The 20244-nt window shown below is 38.4% G+C and overlaps 1 protein-coding gene across 3 annotated transcripts in view; it reads right to left on the bottom strand.

Moving 5' to 3' along the window:
• Positions 1–1669: 1669 nt before the first annotated feature.
• Positions 1670–20244, bottom strand: part of LOC118983951 (RCC1 and BTB domain-containing protein 2) — a 48116-nt gene continuing 29541 nt past the window's right edge. Inside the window, exons 8-13 of one of the 3 annotated variants that reach the window (XR_005065824.1) lie at positions 15607–15797; positions 14952–15078; positions 10711–10850; positions 6623–6753; positions 6206–6320; positions 2530–2615 (exon numbers count right to left, since the gene is read on the bottom strand). Coding sequence is in view for 2 of the 3 variants with exons in the window: in XM_037041669.1 (XP_036897564.1) it covers positions 2475–2615; positions 6623–6753; positions 10711–10850; positions 14952–15078; positions 15607–15797 (730 nt within the window). In the remaining variant the exon portion in view is untranslated. Of the gene's footprint in view, positions 2616–6205; positions 6321–6622; positions 6754–10710; positions 10851–14951; positions 15079–15606; positions 15798–20244 lie in introns of all 3 variants that reach the window. The other 2 variants (XM_037041682.1, XM_037041669.1) reach the window with 2 other exon arrangements.

The following is a 20244-nucleotide window of genomic DNA, read 5'->3' as shown; positions in this document are numbered from 1 at the left end:
GGACTCTCTGAGCTTCCTGGACTTCCTGGAAGTCTATTTCCTTTGCCAGACTGGGGAAGTTCTCCTTTATTATTTGTTCAAATAAGTTTTCCACTTGTGGCTGTTCCTCTTCCCCTTCTGGTACCCCTATAATTCAGATGTTGGAACGTTTAAGATGTCCTGGAAGTTCCTAAGCCTCTCCTCATTTTTTGAATTCTTGTTTCCTCATTCTTTTCTGATTGGTTGTTTCTTTCTTCCTTTTGGTCCACTCCATGGATTTGAGGCCCAGTTTTCGTTCCATCCCTGTTGGTTCCCTATGCATTTTCCTTCATTTCACTTAGTGTAGCCTTCATTTTTTCATCTAATTTGCGACCAAAATCAACCAGTTCTGTGAGCATCCTGATCCACCAGTATTTTGAACTGTGCATCCGATTGGTTAGAATTCTAGAAGTAGCAAGAGATAACAGGACAGTCACCTACAATGGAGTTCCCATCAAACTGTCAGCTGATTTCTCAAAAGAGACCTTACAGGCAAGAACAGGCTGGAAAGAAGAATTCCAAGTCATGAAATGCAAGGACCTATATCCAAGATTGCTCTATCCAGCAAAGCTTTCATTTAGAATGGCAGGGCAGACAAAGCACTTCTCAGATAAGGTCAAGTTCAAGGAGTTCATCATCACCAAGCCCTTATTATATCAAATGTGAAAGGGACTTATCTAAGAAAAAGAAGATAAAAAATATGAACAGTGAAAGGACAGCAAACTCACAGTTATTAACAACCACACCTAAAACAAAAGCAAACCAAGAGGACAGCTAGATCAGGAGTGGAACCATAGAAATGAAGAACACATGGAGGGTTAGAAACAGGGGGGTGGGAGGAGGAGAAGGGGGGAGAAGGCACAGAAAATAGCATAATGGTAGGTAGAAAATAGATAGGGGGAGGGTGAGAATAGTGGGGGAAATATAGAATCTAAAGAACTTGAGACACCTGGTTATATACTAAGGGGGGGAGAATGGTGGGGGAGGGAGTGTGTGGGTGGAGGGGAATGAAGGGGGGAATAGAACAACTGTAATGGTATAATCAATAAAATATATTTTAAAAAAATAAATAAAAATGTTCATATCACATGGAGTTATATATATGAGGTATCTAAGAGATATACATAGTCTTCATTTCTTTGGGATTAAAAAATATATATCATGGGGGTGTAAGGTACAGCACAGGGAAGATAGTCAATAAAATTGCAATAAGTATGTATGCAGCCAGGTAGGTACTGGAAATATTGGATCACTTTATAAAATATATGATTGTTTAACCACTACACTGTTACCTGAAATTAATACCAAATAATATTGAATGTTAATTGTAATTGAAAAAAATTTATCTCCAAATAAGCACTTTATTATCAAATAGTTCAGCATTAGAACAAGGTTTCTAGTTCCAAAGGAGTTTTCTTTACACAATATCATATTGTAAAACATACCAGGAGAATTTAATGCTACATCCTACATCCTGTTACAGTTTCTCTTTAACAGCTGGGTAACTTGTTGTGATCTAAAAAGTATAAATTTATCTCATTCTTCTTAATGCTGTACATGAAATGTAAGTATTAGTTCCTTTTCTGCTAGTACTTTATAATTATATGGTGCCAGATTAAGAGAGCTGATTTAAAGTGACATAAAAGCCAACTGAAGAAAAACACAAACATTTTTATTTACAGAAGCAAATCTCTCTTAACACAAAAGCGAAGGACATTATGCAATCAGGTAAGGCAGAGGAGTCCAGAAACAGCATTCATTCATGTTCAATAATCCCATATAAGAAATTAATAACTCAGAGTAAACAGGAAATTAAAGTTAGCCCTTGGGCCTGTGACAATTCATTTGCCAAGGTGTTTTGTGAATTCTGATTAATGCTCTAAATTAGCCACTACTTCTCAGAATATTGCACCAGAAGAATATGAACCTTAATAGATACAGGCTGTTTTAAATTTGTTTTTGTGCTTAGTTATTCCTTCCTCCAGTATCCCACAAATAAAACAAGGGCATACTTAAGATCTATAATAAATTGAGTGCCTACTATATGCAAGGCACTGTGCTGGATGCTGACAGTGTGATGGTCACGGCATTCCTTGCCAAGCTAGCTATGTGCTGTCAGCCTGTTGAGTAATGGAGGATTTAGCCAGAATTGCATACACTTACACCAATATGCCAAAAGTGTCCAACCTAAGTGACTCAAAAAAGGAAATTATAAATATAATAAGATATTTTAATATTTTTCCCTGGAGCTTAGTCATGCCTGAGCAGACCATTTAATATCTTTTTACCAACTTTGGACTTCAATGATAGGGAAGACTGACCTCCATCCTTCTTTTGACAGAACATAAGTATTCAGCCAAATGTAGCACATCATTAATACTATTAAAAAGAAGTTATTTTGTGGCTGTTGCAGGCAAAAAAAAAAAATGCTAAAAGGAATTTCCTGCAGGTGAGGATCAATTTTTAAAGGCTCCAACTCTGCTTGCTTTGCTGATAAAATTCTTCAGGAGATCATGGTCCATTTCTGCAAAGCCGGAAGTTTGTGTTACTACAGTTAAATGGTTTATACAAAACCTGAAGCAAAATTCTTCTAAATCCTAGGAACAAGAACAAAAAATATATATTTTAATAAATTCACATTTCCCAATGCAATGCAACACAGAATGAAAATTCCTAAAACACACAGGCAAAGAAAAAGGATTAGGTAGCCAATAGGAAGCAATGTTGGTACAGCAATACCTAAAGAATAGTGATAAAACTACACAGCTAATATGAATCTATGCGTATGAAAAATGTAAATAACACAGTAAAACATTCAAATTTCTCCACACCAACAAATGCTGGAGTTAGACACCTACATGTATGAATTCTGTACCTTTTATAGTCAGAGCATTTGTACTGTTCATTCCACTTTCAATATTTGTTAAAAGTACAATACTCCTTTTTTACATTCCCCTGGGGACTTTAAATAGTTCTATTTAAAGAACAGTAAGAAAAAAAGTTGTCATAAAAATGTATGGGGGAGTGGGCTGGGATGGGAGTAAAAGCCAGAAAACTGTACTTGAACAATAATTGAATTAAAAAAAATTACAGTAATGCTGGGAAACCACTTCGCTGAAGTCATTAACAGGCCACTGCTCTTTTTCTTTTACAAGAACTCAAAAGATTGGATGATTGGATTTCATCAGACCCTGCATACCTTCATAATGTTAACTGTAAAATGCTTTGAGGAAATCATCACTTTCTCCTAAGAGAAATTCCTCAGATTGGTGTTTTTGGCTTACTGTGATGCACTCTGAGCCAAAGAATAATCCTGTAGTAATTCTCTTGATTAGATCTGGAAACTTGAGACAGAATGAAGGTGGCTGGACAATTTTTTTGCCACAGATTAGAGCTAAAGTGAGGCCAGCCTGCAGAAACTCCAGTATGATTTTGGCCCTGGGCTATGCTGCCATCTTGACACAGAACAAAGTGCTGTCCAGTGGTGGTGAACTTTTAAAGTTTATGCTCTATTACCTGAAGCTAATTTATAGAAAGTAAAGCCCAGAATAATGTCCAGCAATCATATGTGTACACAGTACACACTATAATCTTTTCTTTATACATGTGTAAATGATAGCAAATGCTGAGGATAAAAAAAACAGACAAAAGAGCAATAATAACCATGCCAATCAAATTCACAATACATTTGAAGTAAAGAAAGAAACTACACAAAGAAAACTTATCTATTTCATCCCTGAAAAGTTTTGTAGGCTACCAGGGTTATATGGTAGAACATCTCTCAGTCTCAGGGAAGACCTAAGTCATAGAACAGGCAAAATTCCACATACACATTTGATATCACAGTTTGTGACTATACATAAAAATGTGTTATTAATATATACTGAGTATACCAATATCCACTTAAAATTATGGACTCTAAAATTTTTAGAAATGACATTTTTGCCTACAGCACGCTGAAATGAAACAAGATAGTAAATATACTGCTCTTTATAAAAATGTATAATCTATTATAATAACTTAGATGCAACTATTAGTTAGATGGATTATAGTAAATACAGTGCCTCTATAGGCAAAGTTGATCATTCATCAAATATTTAATGATATGTATCAGGTACTATACTAGGTACAAGGAATTTGGTTGTCAGCAAAGTCCTTGCCATTCCTAAAGGAGCTTACTTTCTAGAAAACAGACAGATGCAAGGTAACCATACAAATAATCCCCATAAATAATGGAATATGAAAATGTCTTGGAAATTAAGACCTAGTTCAGGTAGAAACACTGTGCCCACCTTTTTGTTATCTGAGGTAGCCCACCAGAGTACAGTATTATCACAATGGCTTAAACAAACTAGGAAAAAGCATAATTTTTTTGCCATAAGCATTTTGCATGTTGTATATGCCCAATGAAAGACAAACATTCACTATGCTTTTAAATGTCAATGTTTCTAGGTGGGTAATCTTTTCTTTTTAAAATGTTAAGTATAAAAAAATCAGTATTTAGAGATACACATAATGTAATCTAGGGAAAGATCAGAATGAGTTGCATGAAAATGTTATGTTCTCTGGTTGATAAATCATTTCCTTTCCAAATTTTCTTTAATAAGCATATTATTATTTATGTAAGCAGAAAAAAGGTTATAACCTTTTTCCCACACACCACTAAAATGTCCCTTTATTTTTTTAACCAAAGGAGAGGATATCCTTACATCAAAAAAAAAATTTGAGTCTAGGAAGTATAGCCTGTTTCCTAAAGATTTAGCTCTAAGACAGGTTTTCTTTATTATCAAAACAGTACATGGTCACTGTACAAAATTCAGAAAAAAAAGCAAAGATAAGGAAATAAAAACCATCCATAATCCCATCACATAAAGATAACCATTGACTACTGTATTTTGCCTGTGTAATACACACTTTTTGCCTGAATTTTTGAGGGAAAAAGAAGGATAAGCATTATACATGGGTATAATGATTACATGCCATGGGTATAGTAATTCCATGTATAATGCTGACAAAAATATGGGTGCACATTACACACAGCAAAATACAGTATATTTTTCATAATACAGTATATCTTTTTCTTCATAGATAATGAAATTCAGTCTTTTAAAATCAGCTATTTATACATTTTTTTAAAAAGGACCGTAGTTTTCCCCTTAATGATATATCTTGAATAGCTGTATAATTTCATGTATACATTCTGTAGAGTTTAAACAATCCTCTAGGGTTCATGTTGACTTTTTCTAATTTTTCTAAATTATAAACAATGCAGCAGTAGACATCTTTGAAGTTAATCCTTGTCCAAATCCATGATTACTTAAGACAAATTCCTGTATATGAATTTCTTAAAGAATTACATCTTTTAAAGGTCTTTTAAAAAAATTTGTTTTGTTTCCCTTTTTATTAAATCTATTGGGGTGACACTGGTTAACAAAATTATATAGTTTCAGGCGCACAATTCTACAACACATCATCTGTACACTGTGTTGTGTGTTCAGCACCCCAAGTCATCACAATTTATCCTCCCACAGCAATTACCACATTGTTGTCCTTGTCCATGATTTGTTTTCTTTTTTGTTCTATCTCTCTACCTCCTCCCCCTACCCAGCTTAATACATATTTTACCAAATTGCACTCCAGGATGACTCTATCAACTTGCACTTTCATTAGCAGTTTAGATCACCCGCTGTTCTGAGTCTGTATTATTTCTAAAAACATATTCCCCACTGTGACAAGTGTCTTTATTTGTATTTTTCATTCATAAATCTATTTCTTTCATTTTTTCTTAGTCAAACTACTCATGTTTTGAAGAACTATATATTAAAAGGACTCATGGACATGGACAACAGTGTGGTGATTGCTGGGTGGATGGGTGTAAGGAGCCTAAATGGTAATGAAAAAAATACAATAAAAATTTTTTAAAAGAACTATGCATTAAATACGATAACCATTATATGTTATAGAAAATTTTCCCAGTATATTATTTACTTTCTAATTTTCTCTGTGGTAGTTTTTGATGTATAATGTTTTTTTGTTGTTTCTTTTGATCCTCACCTGAGAGTATGTTTAATGATTTTAAAGAGAGAGGAGATGGGGATAGAGAGAGAGAGAGAGAAAGACACATTAATGTGAGAAAGAAACATCATCCACCGAAAATGCCCCAAACAAGGATGGAACTTAGTATAACCTTCTGGTGTATGGGACAATGCTCCAACCAACTGGCCAGGACCATATAACTTTTTTTCATCTTTTTGAAATTAAATCCATCAGTCCTTTACAATTTTCTGCCTTTGAGGTCCACTCTAATATTATATAAACATATACTAATATATTTTGGCTGATATTTTATTGTATTTGTTTATATTAAACAAATATATACAAACAAATATTTGTATATAAACAAATACAAATTTGTTTAATATTGTATTTATTGTATTTAATATTGTGTTTATTATTGTTTAATATTGTATTTGTTTATATTAAACAAAACAAATTTATTTATGTTGTATTTAATCTACCAAGACTTTTTTTAGTTTGAAATATAAAGTAGACACCTACCTATTTTTTCCAGAAGGTAGGCTAATTGAAAAAATGCTTCTCCTACCTGAGCGTCATATTTCACAGCAGCAGAGAGTAGAGCAATTGCATTCTCCTCACAGATTCCTTGCTTGATAGTTTGCTGGCAGAGCTTTTTCAATCGGTTTTCTCTGTAAAATGTGGCCAAATCTAGCAATCCTGGCAGAAAGAGTTAGGTAGAGTGACTTCAAGCATCCTGATTTAAAATCACTCAACCCTTCATAGAAGATAGTCCATAGGGAAGGCTGTGTGAATGGACTTGTATTGACATAGTCTGAGTGGGTAGCTCCACTTAAGAACATAGTTGAACTAAGCAAATAAGGAGCTGTGGAAAATAGCACAGTGAAAACGGCTTTAATATGTTTCCTAGAAATATCCCTCTAATTATCCATCCTCCTGCATTGCCAATATCTGCTCCTGGGTCATTTCCATCAACACACGTACATGCTCTAATAATGCTCATCTCTTTAAAAAAGAAAAGAAAAAAGAAAAACCTTTCATGGACTCACGTGTGCCTCTCATCACCCTACTTCATTTCTCTGCTCCTCTCTACAGAAAACCTGCAGGGGAAAGTTGTCTCTGATTCTATCCCCTCCACTACTGACATCACACCTGGGATTAACAGCAATGGCTTCCGCAATGCCAAGTTCTGGGGGCTCTTTTCTGGTTTCATCTTACTCAAGATAGACACAGAATTTCATGTGGTTGATGATTCTATGTTTCTTGTCACTTGTTTGTGATTTTCCTCTCTCTAATTACTCACTCTTCAGTCTCTCAGCTGAACCTTTTTTTCCTGACTTCCAAACATTTGGGTGTCCCATGGTTCAGTCCTCAGATTCTTATTTCATTTGTTTCCCTAAGTGATTCCAGTCCTATGGTTTTAAATACCATCTATAAATGTTGATGATTCCTGTCATATTATCTGCCACCTATTTTCACATATTTCAACAGAGTGATACACACATGCCAATTAATTTTAACTGAAGGGAAACTAGGAAGTACTCTAATCAGAAATGGCCAGTTAGCATTTGAAAGACCCTTGTCAGGAGCTTCAGATACTGCTACTTAAAATCTTCATTAAACTGTGCTAGAAATACTTTCTTGTTAGTGAAATGAATAGTGTTCGGAATATTCATCCGGAAATGCTGGCTAGAAATATTGTTAGGGTCCTTTTGCCTTTGCATGAAGGAGTTCAAGCATCATGAGCTCAGCAGTTCTTTCCCCTTGGAGTAGTACATTCACTACTACTAGGTCTTCATCCAGTCCTAGGCTGCCACCTGATCAAAAGCTTAACTAAATCTTTCTAGTAGAATACTGTCACATCTACTTTATGCTAACCTTTCATATCAGCTACTTCATAGAGGCCCTAATGGACAGAGAGCTGGGATTTCATCAGTCTTACAGTATTAACTGTTTTTGTATCTGTCTGCTCCTAAGTTTTGTACAGGTGGAAGAATTTGTTTGGAAACTTGCTTTCATTGTAACATGACAAACACTAATAGAGTTATTGAAGGAAAGCCTATGGCGCATTGGAGGATACTGAAACCTTGAAAGTTCTAAGTGGCTTCACTGTTTTTGATCAGTTCTCAACAACTCCCAAACTCTTAGAACAGCCCTATATAACCCCAAGCTTCAAACTCACATTGACTGACATGTACTCGCAGAAACTACCCTAACAAAGGGCTCTGCCCTGAATCTCTGCTCAAGAAGGCCCCACTTTCTACCTTCACCAGACACGTCTCTCACCACAAGTATGGTTAAGGAGCCATGCACCCACTCTTAGACCACATTTTAGGTACCTGGGGCCCTAAGATTACCCACCTAACTGGCCCTGAGGCCACATGTATGAGTATTTCCTCCCCTATAACCCATGATACCAATGTACAGACCCCCAACCCCAAAGGGTGGCCTAGGCTGAGAAAGAATGGAGCTTGGACATGCAGGCTGGGGTGCCCACACACCATTCTGATGGAGGATGTAGCTGGTGGTGGGAAAAGAAAGGCAGCCAGCTGCAAGCCTTTCCATGCCACTGTATTCCAGCACAGAACTCCAATACCACAACTCTAAATTCCATCTAAAACTTAAACCTGACCCTTCAGTTCTCAGTGAAGGTATACTTTTCAGGGTATGAGGACTGAATGTATCTTATGTTCATAAGTCTGTTAGCTTGATATATAACTTTGAATTTTTAGACGTATGATACATAGCCCTTAATTTGGACTCTTGCCCAAGTCCCAACAAATATTAAGGGTGAGCCTATAAAATAATGCCACTTGGATGTCTAATAAAGCAGCTCACACTCCTTTGACTTTTCAAACTCAAGAGCAATACCTCTCCATCTTCATCTTAGTGAATAATACTTTCATTAACCCAGCCACTCAGGCCAATTACCTCAGAGCAGTTATCCTTCTCTTTTTCCCTTACAACCCACATCCCATTCACTGATGAATCCCAACAGCTCCATCTTTAAAATATCCAGAATCTGATCTCATCCACTATAGCACCTAACCCAGGGTACCATCATCTCATACCTGAACCATTATAATTACTGATCTTTTAAAACCAACATCACTCCTATGACAGAAGCTACTTGTTGCTTCTCCCACACATGCACATTCACACCGGTGGGAATCCATTCTCCCTTCTTCCAAAACCATGGAATATTTAGCTAAGTCATGGCCATCTGGATAGGACCACACTTTCCCCAACCTCCTATGCATCTAGGTTATGGACTTAGTTAGCTCTGGTTCATGGTTTGAAATAAGCGGAACTTCCAGGGCCCGCCCTTAAGGGATGTAATGCAGATGTGCTCTTGGACCATAAGCACAGAGGTCACATGCACCAATGCCCTGCACTGTATCCCTATGTGACAGAAACTATTTTGTTTAAGCCACTTTTTTACCATTTTACTTAAGGATTAAAGCAAATCCTAAGTAACACGACCCTATGCTAAAAACTTTCCAAGGCTTGCCATCACACCAAGAATAAAACTCAAGCTCTTTACCATGGCCATCAAGATTATGTATGATGTTGCCCAGCTCTCAATTTCTCAATTCCTACCACTACAAGTCTTGCTCAGTCCACTCCAGCCACTCTGGCCTTCTCCAGCATCCTCCACATGATAAATCTCTTCCTGTCTCAGACTTTTGCACTACTATTTCCCATACTCAGAGGCTCTTCCTAGGATACCTGCATGGTTCATTCCCTTGTGACTCACCCAGGTCTCTGCTCAGTGCACTCCCCAGCAGAGGCCTCCCTTGACCCTCCTGACTTATGCTTGTATTTATTTGTTTAGAGCTGGTCTCCCTCATCTGAATACAAGCTCCACAGCAGCAGGGCCTTGGTCTGCCTCCTCACAGACACCGAGGAGCTGTGATACATAGTGGGCATTGGCACTAAAACGTTTGTGGAAGAAAGGAAGGAAAATTATAAAACTTCAGAAATCAGACTTCCGTTTGCCTGAGTAAAATTAAATGCTAACATGGTAAAAAAATGTTATTGGTTTATACATGTAAAATGAATATTTAATTTATAAATTGGGGGGCTGAACTCTCTTTAGTTCCTTATGGAAGTAATTCCTTAATTTTTCTGTACCACTGGCCAACAACATTGCTGACACTTATAAACTGAAACAGTATGTTTTTAACTCTGTGTCCATTGGATACCATGTTGTTTTTTTTACTGACATGTGAATGCTCTTCACTCCTTTAAGGACAGAATGCACCAGACCACATCTGTCCTAAAGCCATCTGGGTCAGAAATTCACAGATATGGAAATCAGCAGGGCTAATTATTTTGTGGTTTTTATCTTTTTTTAATGCAAACATCTTGAGGGCAAGAGTTAGTTAAAAGTTATGTACAATACTAACATAGCAACTAAGAATGGTACCCACGTGACAGTGGTGATGTTTTGATAATTCATCTATCTCTTAACAACCCAGTCAATCTTTGTATTAAGTAGTAGCAAGGGAAAGCAGCTTGGGTTCAACACACAAAAAAAGAACTTCTGTGATTGCCCTCCTGGTGAAGTCCATTTAGGCTCTACAGAAACCACCTACCCAGTTACCCAGCACTTGACTAATCTCTTTCTTGGTAAAGTCTGTGGCAATTAATTACCTACTGCCTCCTCAGGGGGAAGGCTGATGCTGTCTGTGTACAAGTATTCCAGGAAGGCTCGGTAAACAGTATATGAAAATTCACTCATTTCTACAATATCATCCTCATTGTCTTCCAACGAAGAACGAAAATGCTCACACCTGAAGGAAGAAAAGGATGTCAGGTCCTAGCTTCTGTTCAAGAGCAGATAAACACAAGGAGCATGGCCCCATGAGGCTTAGAGGAGAAAAACTAACAAGAAGAAGGGAAAATCACAACACTACACATGATACTCTCCAAGTTGCATACCTTCTTATTCTTGCTCTGTCCCTCGCTTCCCCTGCTGGGCCAGTTTTCTAACCACCATTAATTCAAAGAGGTTGCAAATGCAAACCTGCTGTGGTGGAGCTGTCCCTGCAGCTATCCTGAGTGTAGACAGTGCCAACCTCGCTGGCAGAGTTCCCACACCATGTCCACAGCACAGCATTTATGGAAATCAGGTGGATTTGTCTTTATAACCTCTGAGTGATTTTGTTTTTCACTTCCTGTTATGGGTTAAATTGTGCCTCCTAAATTCATATGTTGAAGCCCTAACCTCAGAATATAACAGTATGTGAAGAGAGGTTACCAAGTTAGAATGAGGTCATTAGGGTGGACCCTAATCCAATATATCTGGTGTCCTTATAAAAAGGGGGGAATTTGGACACAGGCATGCACACACACAAGGAAAATGCCATGTGAAGTCTGGAGTTATGCTGCCACAAGCCAAGGATCACCAAAGATTGCCAACAAACCACCAGCTAGGAGACCCATGGATCAGATTCTTTTTCCTAGCCCTCAAAAGGAACCCATCAAATGAACACCTGGATCTCGAACTTTTAGCCTCCAAAACTGTGAGAGTAAATTTCTGTTACTGAAGCCCAGTTTGTAAGCACGTTGCTACAGAAGCCCTAACAAACTAACACACCCATCCTTTATGAAGGTTTATGGACTGTAGTAAGAAACAACAAATGTTACACAGCCTGACCTTAATAAGAGGCAAATTTGAGACTAACATGCTATCTTGAGCTTGTGATTTGTTGCAGTAGCATTTATATGTAGTCACACAACAACATGATGATTTTCAAAATCCTGATATAAGAACGAAGCCAGGCACAGAAGAATACATGCTGCATAGTTCTATGTATTAAACTTCTAGAAAATGCTAGCTAATCTACGGGAACAGAAAGAAGATTGCCTGCTCCAGGGCTAGGACATAAGGGATCTTTGAGGAGTGACAGAAATGTTCTGTATCTTAATTTGGGACAATGCTTTCACAGACATATTCATATGTCAAAGCTCCTAAAATGCACAGTTTATTTTCTTTTCAGGTTTTCTTTTCTTAATATATTTTATTGATTATACTATTATAGTTGTCCCATTTTTTCTCTCCTTTATTCCCCTCTACCCTGAACTCCCCCTCCCACCAGCATTCCCCCACCTTAGTTCATGTCCATTGGTCATGCATGTAAGTTCTTTGGTTTCTCCATTTCCCATACTATTCTTAAGCTCCCCCTGTCTATTTTGTAGCCACCATTTATGGTACCATTTCTTATTCCCTGTACCTTTTCCCCCATTCTCCCCCTCCCCCTCCCCACTAATAACCCTCCATGTGATCACCATTTCTGTGATTTTGTTCATGTTCTAGTTGTTTTCTTAGTTTGTTTTTGTTTTTAAAGATTTTATTTATTTATTTATTTTAGAAAGCAGAAGGAAGGGAGAAAGAGAGGGAGAGAAACATCAGTGTGTGGTTGCCTCTCATGCACCCTCTAATGGGGAACAAGCCAGCAACCCAGGCATGTACCCTAGAATAGGAATCGAACCAGTGACCCTTTGACTCGCAGGCTGGCATTCAATCCACTGAGACACACCAGTTAGGTCTGTTTTCATTTTTTTTAGGTTCAGTTGTTGATAGTTGTGAGTTTGTTGTCATTTTTCTGTTCATACTTTTGATCATCTTATTTTTCTTAGATAAGTCCCTTTAACATTTCATATAATAATGGCTTGGTGATGATGAACTCCTTTAACTTGGCCTTATCTGAGAAGCACTTTATCTGCCCTTCCATTCTAAATGAAAGCTTTGATGGATAGAGTAATCTTAGATGTAGGTCCTTGCCTTTCATGACTTCAAATACTTCTTTCCAGTCCCTTCTTGTCTGCAAGGTTTCTTTTGAGGCATCAGATGATAGTCTTATGGGCACTTTGTAGATAACTATATCCTTTTCTCTTGCTGCTTTTAAGATTCTCTCCTTATCGCCCTGGCTGGTGTAGTTCCGTGGATTGAGCACAGGCTGCAAACTAAAGGGTCACTAGTTTGATTCCCAGTCAAAGCACATGCTTGGGTTGCAGGCCAGGTCCCCAGTGGGGGCCATGTAGGAGGCAACCACACACTGATGTTTCTCTAACTCTCTCCCTCCCTTTCCTTGTCTAAAAATAAATAACATCTTTTTTTAAAAAAAGATTCTCTCCTTATCTTTAATCTTGGCTAATGTAATAATGATGTGCCTTAGTGTGTATACTTCCTTGAGTCCAACTTCTTTGGGACTCTCTGAGCTTCCTGGACTTCCTGGAAGTCTATTTCCTTGACCAGATTGGGGAAGTTGAAACAAGTTTTCCATTTCTTGCTCTTCCTCTTTTCCCTCTGGCACCCCTATGATTCGGATGTTGGAATGTTTAAAGTTGTCCCAGAGGTTCCTAAGCCTCTCCTCATTTTTTGGAATTGTTGTTTCTTCATTCTGTTCTGGTTGAATCTTCCTTTCTTCTTCCTCCTCCAAACCATCGATTTGAGATCTGGTTTCCTTCCTGTCACGGTTGGTTCCCTGTACATTTTCCTTTATTTCACTTTGCATAGCCTTCACCTCTTCCTGTTTTACAACCATAATCAATCATTTCTGTGAGCATCCTGATTACCAGTATTTTGAACTGTGCATCTGATAGGTTGGCTATCTCTTTCATCAATTAGTTCTATTTTTAGAGTTTTGATCTGTTCTTTCATTAGGGCCACTTTTTTTTTTTTTTTTTTTGGTCTCAGCACACCTGTTACATAGCAAGGGAAGGAGCCTTAAGTATTCACTAGGGCAGGGCAACCCCCATCACTGTGTTGTGTTACTGTATGTGGTAGAGGGTTCCAAGAGGAAACAATGACACTTGCTCAGCTCTCTGCTAGCTTTCAGTCACTTCCCCCACTACCCACAAGCAAATTGGGCCCTTTTGGTGCTGATTCCCAGATGGGTGGGTTTGCGTACATTCTAGGACCCCGTGGGTCTCTCCAGTGAACTCTCCTATGAGGCTGGGAGTTTCTCCCACTGCTGTCACAACCCCCACAAGATTTTTACAGTCAGGGGTTTTGAGTCTTTATTTCCCCACGCTGGAACTCCGGTTTGTGCAGTCTTTCTTATTCCCCATTTGTTCTTCCCAGTTTATCCACATGCAAATGTGGGACCACCCAGTCCAACACCTTCTCCGCTATGAGTCTTCTCTGTCCTGGCTGCCTGTCTTGCCCCTCCTACCAGTCTGAATGAATGTGTTTTCTTTAACTCCTTGGTGTCAGACTTCCATATAGTTTAATTTTATGGCAGTTGTTATTTTTTGTTTTTAAATTTGTTGTTGTCCTTCTGTTGGTTGTGTGAGGAGACAAAGTGTATCTATCTACCTACGCCTCCATCTTGGCTGGAAGTCCCTGAAATGCAAACTTTAAATGAATCTAGCTCACTGAGCAAAATTATATATATTTAAGTTTTTTTAAAATATGTGGTAGTGCTATCCTAGATCTTACTGCTTTGGAAAAGCCTTATCTTCTCTTTTTTCAAGCATCCAAATGTTCAGTACTCCACAGCTGACTGAGGAAAGTGATGTTTATGGGCTCAGCCCAGCTCCTAGCTAGGAAATTTACTTGTGTTGAAGCAGTCCGTATAGTGCTAAAAGCACACAACACACTCACCCGCTAGAAGCTAGCTGTTCTCTGAAGCCAAGGTGGACAGACCATTTGTAAAGTCCTGTAAGGAAGCCTAGAGTACTTATGCCCTAAACCATAATCCTTCCACTCATTGCCTCTATAATTTCTTGTTTCATGTATAATGTGTTTCTCCTAGCTGCACTGTAAGCTCCTAAGATAAAATCTGCCTTGGATTTCTTTGCATAATTACTTAGGTGCCCTGGTAGTTCCTTAGATTACCAAATAATAAATGTATTCATTTCAATTCCCAAAATAAATTATTCCTTACCTAATTTTGAGAAGGACTTTATGTGCATAAATATACTTTCCATCCACCAGAAATTTCAGGTCTGCGGTATTGGGATTGTCAAATTCCCTCTTCAGTGACTCAGCTACTGTGAGGTGGTCATCAGGTTCTAAGAGAATAATACCAATGTTTCTGAGTTAACTACAGACATAATGAAAATGCAGGTTGCAATATAGCACTGCTCTCTAGGCACTCATTAAAATATCAATTCTCCAAAGTAAATGAATTAAGCAACACTTTTCCCCCTAAACATGAATTCACACCTCTGTAATTATCAAGGATTAGAACCTCACACACATCTGCTTCTAAATCTGGCAAAACAACGACTATGAAGTCCAAAACCACCTCATTAAATGAAAATTTGAATGTCTGTGTAAATATACTATCTTAAAAAAAGTTTTCTCAGTCAAAAAGCAGTGAAATAAATAAAGTACCTTTAATTTGGCATGTATTGTTAGTGTCTGATACTTTTAAGAGAAACAAATCAATCAAACTAGTTCCTTTTCACAGGAGTCCATTAAAGGGAAATAAATTATATGATACTGCACTTAACAAAGTCCTTCCTATCAAAATAAAAGCACCATAGTTCTATTCCTAGTTTTCAAGCCATTACTCAAATGGACAGTGATCAGCTCACCCACAGAGAGTAGGCGCCAGGAGACAGCGGGAGTGGCAAAGCAGGCAAACACATCATCCGTGCAGGAGAGGTGGGTGAGGTGAGGCAGGATTACTGACTGGCCCCGGCACTGGCCCCACATGTACACATGCCCACCCTGGGTCTTGGCAGCAGATGTGTGGGTAGAGTGGCAGGCTGCAATTTCTATAATTCTAAGTTCACAAACACCAAATAAACACAGTAAACAGGAAATGAGTTCATCTCTCCTTCCTTAGATTTGATTTAAGAAACAAAACAAGACTTACACACCTAATCTCCTAAATTTTCAGGCAATATACAGATATTTACACTGAAGCTATACTTCAATTCACTTATAGCTAGTGAAGATCTTATCACTTCTATCCAGTAGGCCTATAAAAATATGTACCATCCTGCCATGTACAGGTGGCTCAGTTGGGTGCAGTCTTGTCCCTTACACCAAAAGGTTTTGGGTTTGATCCCAGGTCAGGGCATGCATAGGAGGCAACTACAACTGACTGATGTCTCTCTCTCTCTCTCTTTCCTTCTCTTTCTCTCTTTCCCTGCCTTCCTCCCTCCCTCCTTTCCCCTCTCTGTAAAATCAATAAGCATATCCTTGGTGAGGAATAAAGAAAAAAATGTACCATCCCATTTTAAAATTCAAGTACAATCTAAGAGAGGACAGACCAGAAGAAAAAGAAAGAAAATCTTTTGTTAAAATACTACTTATTGAACTAGATAATAAAGAGCTACCCCACCCTGACCCAGGTCAAAAAAATATTTTTATCAAAACATTGCCAATTTTAGGGTTAAATGGAACTGCAAACAGTAAATTCAATACTTATAATTCACTGGACTGTCTAGAGCCCAATAGTGCAGTTTTCTGTGATCAACATGTAGACCCTAATGTTCATAATTGCCAAAAGTTAGTTCTCAGAACAGTTCCTAATAGAAAATACTAATTTGGAAATAATTACTTTGCCCTAAGAATAATCCATCATACATATTCAAAGAAGATAATAAACTATTTTACCCTGAGTGAGGCTGTCACCTTGATTTTGCCACAGCAGGCAATGGTATCAACATCCTCTGTGACTTTGGCTCAGAACTGCAGAATTATCTCTGGCCTCCCTTTCCTCACCACTTTCTTCAGAATATCCAATTGGCAAATAACATAAATCCTTCGCAATTTCTCCCATCTGCCACCACCTTCAGCAGACACACCCCACATCTGGACCAACTGAACAGCCTCCTGCATCTCTGCCTTAGAACTTCTCTCTGCTCTGACCCAAACTGCATAATACTGGCAAGTGAATAATTCTCCTAAAACATCATTTTTATCAGTACTTTCAATCCTTCGCTGACTTCCCACAGTATCAATTCAGACAAGTAACATTAAAGCCTTCCATCATTGGGCTTCCGCTTATGTCCAGCCTTCTTTCAAATGAGCTTTGGCCACACACCGTATGTTTCAACAAACAAATGTATTCACTACCCCTCAATGCCTTTATTCATAATTAAAGTCCTTAATTAGGAATGTTCTTTCCTTTCTCTCTGCCTTAGAAATCCTACCCATCTCTTAAGGCCCAGTTCAAACAACTCCGAGGCAAGAGGCCTCTCACCTGACCTCTTGTAGTACTTCCTATCCACAGGACTCCAACCTGGCCCTGTTATCTTTCAGGTGAATTTGTCTTATCTATTCAGTTAGATTACAAGTTCCTATAAGGCTGATTCACTGACTTATTTCTCTCCCCCTAAGCACCCAGTATAGTGCCTTACTAAATATAATTTTAGACCATTTTATTAATAAAGATTCAACAACACAGAGCAAATGGGGGGTGGGTAAGACCCCAAGGCTAGGAACTGAAGGCTGGAGATATTCCTCCACTGTCTGCTTAAACTAGAGGTTTCCCAATCAAGGAGGGAGGATGGCATTGTACAACCTGGATATTGCTGTGGTCGCTTGTCTCAGGCAGCTGAGAGATACATTGTTTTCTTGTGCAGCCCAAGTAATATCACTGATTACAGGATAGCTCTCAGCTCTTGAAACTGTCCAAGAGTATTGGAGGAAATGCGGCTCTTATGTCCTGGCTGTATGTCTCAGAATGGAGAGCCTGGGTGTTGGAACTAAATTGGAATCTTAGCTTTACCACGAAGCTGTGTGACTGCTGGAATGTCCCTGAGTATATATGAGCCTGAGTTTCATCACAGTACAAGGCCAGTATGTGAGACTTTAATGAGAAAATGTTAAGCACCAAGCACAATGTCTGATGTACAAATCGTAGCCTAACAGTGGAGGTTTCTCAGTATTACTACATCTACCCAGTATTTTAAGTGCGAAAGCCTCCCCTGTACAGAGACTGTATATTTCTAATAATCAATTCAAAATACTAAGGCTTTTCCTATTTGCATGGTTAATTCAGTGAAATTGGCTTAAAACAAACCTTGCCTACATGAGGAAAATGGTCAATACTATTTTGCTTCCTAATAAAGATATTTTTCCAAAAAAAATAAAAAGGGCCCTGGGTGGCGTAGCTCAGTGGATTGAGCGCGGGCCTGCGAACCAGACGATCGCGGTTCGATTCCCAGTCAGGGTACATGCCTGCGTTGCAGGCCGGTTCCTTGCAGGCTAACTACCAGCAGGGGACGCACAAAAGGCAACCATACATTGATGTTTCTCTCCCTCTCTCCTTCCCCTCTAAAGATAAATAAATAAATAAAAGTTTAAAAAATAAAAATAAAAAAAATAAAAAGGGAGCAGGAAATAGAATACATTTATTCCAAAAAAGTAAATTTACTATCATGTTATACCCACATGTGAGAGTAGCAACAATTGATTTTAATTATTGTAGCTCTATAGTATAATTTGAAGTCAGATAATGTGATTTCTCTGGCTTCATTCTTTTTTCTCAGGATTGCTTAGGCTATTCAGGGTCTTTTTGTGGTTCTATAAAAATCTGATTTGGGGGGGTCTATTTCTTTAAAAAATGACATTGGAATTTTGATGGAGATTACATAAAATCTCTATTGATTTCGGTAAAATCCCCATTTTAATGAGGATTCTTCCATAGACACATAATATCTTTTCATTTCATTGTGTCTTGTTCAATGTCTTTTAATATGTGTTGTAGTTTTAAGTAAAAATTTTATTTTAGATTGTGTAGTAGACAGGACATTGGCTGGGAGTCAGAGGCCAAGTTACTTTAAAAAAAGAAAGAAAAGAAAGGTGGAGGCTTGTGGTGAAGAGTACATGAAATAAGCTACCCAGCATACTGCCAATTCAAAAACGTTTTTTTCCCATTACTAACAGCTGCTTCAGGCACTACGGGACCTGCCTGAGGTCTGAAGAGAGAAGTAGCACATCTGTGAAACTGCAAACAACTCCCAGATAACATCATAGTGCAGCACTACCTACAAGTGCTCTGGTAAGGGAGGAATACCTGGGTACCCCTCAGAGAGTATTTAAAGTAAAAGGGAGTTCAGCTGGGCCACAAGGGCTTTGGATGAGTAAGAGCACAGGAGCCAGAGAGAAAAACATGTACAAACTTGTAGGCAGATGGCAGAACAGCAGGGCTAGAGAAGGTACAATGTTAAGAGGGCCTCAGTGGAGTAGGTAGGAACAATGAGGTTTGCTAGGAACAGTGGTATCAGTCTTAAATCCAAGGCTGAAGGGTTTAGATTTGATCTGATATATCAGACAAATGGGAAACAGCTTTGTAAACAGGGCCATAACATCATAAAAATGGAGTTCTTAGATTAACCTGGCAATAGTGTGCAAGACAGGCTGAAAGGGAGAAAAAGAATAACTAGAAAATGAGCTAGAGAAGGCTGATGGGTGTGACGTCTTGTCCAAGCACGGTTCTAAGGAAGAATCAGGTGGCCTCTGATATCGTGGGAGTTCAGAACAAGTCACCCCAACATGTGCTTCTATGGAATACAGATTGTTTTCTTGGCTAAAGGCAACTTTAGCAATGGGCTCAAGAGAAATTTCTGCCCCTCCCTTAACTACCTAGAAGAACTTGAATTAGGGGTCTTACCCAGAGTAAGAGATTATCAGAGATAACCTCTTTTGACCTATCGATAGGGCAGAACAAACTCTTATTTATTAAACATCTGCTCTTCTTACCCTGCGATGACCCACTGAAGCCCCCAAGGCAACTTACCTCATCCCTAGCTCAGGAGATCTTATATACTCATGTTCCCTTGCTATGTTTAAACCTCTTGTGCATGTAGAGTCTAACTCATGTTTATGGGGTTCCATACCTTTGTATGTATTAATTTAGTTGTTTTCTCATGCTAATCTGCTGCATCTCTGTTTGATTATTAGACCAACCAGAAGAACACTTGAAGGTAGCAGAAAGTTTATTCCTCCCCCAGAATATCAATGAGAGGAAGGTGCGGCTTTAAGATGGCCTTGGAGTGTAAGAAAACACCAGCCTGACAGTGTGGAGGGAAAGGGAGCTAGGCCTGGTCTGATGATGGGATGACAGCTCAACATACAGATATCTAAGCAATTAATAAAAGAAAAAAGGCTTCTACATTTTAGCCACTTTAGTTATAAAGCAATCTGGTGTTCTGTGGGAGAAGGGGAAGTTAGAACAACCCTGTTTAAATAAACATTAATTAACTGCTCATCATATT

This window comes from Sturnira hondurensis, unplaced genomic scaffold, assembly GCF_014824575.4.
Source record: "Sturnira hondurensis isolate 20B ecotype Veracruz unplaced genomic scaffold, ASM1482457v3 Scaffold0000549, whole genome shotgun sequence".
Taxonomy (NCBI): domain Eukaryota; kingdom Metazoa; phylum Chordata; class Mammalia; order Chiroptera; family Phyllostomidae; genus Sturnira; species Sturnira hondurensis.
The sequence above is the reverse complement of the archived record's forward strand: the minus strand, read 5'-3'. Positions and strand labels throughout refer to the sequence as shown.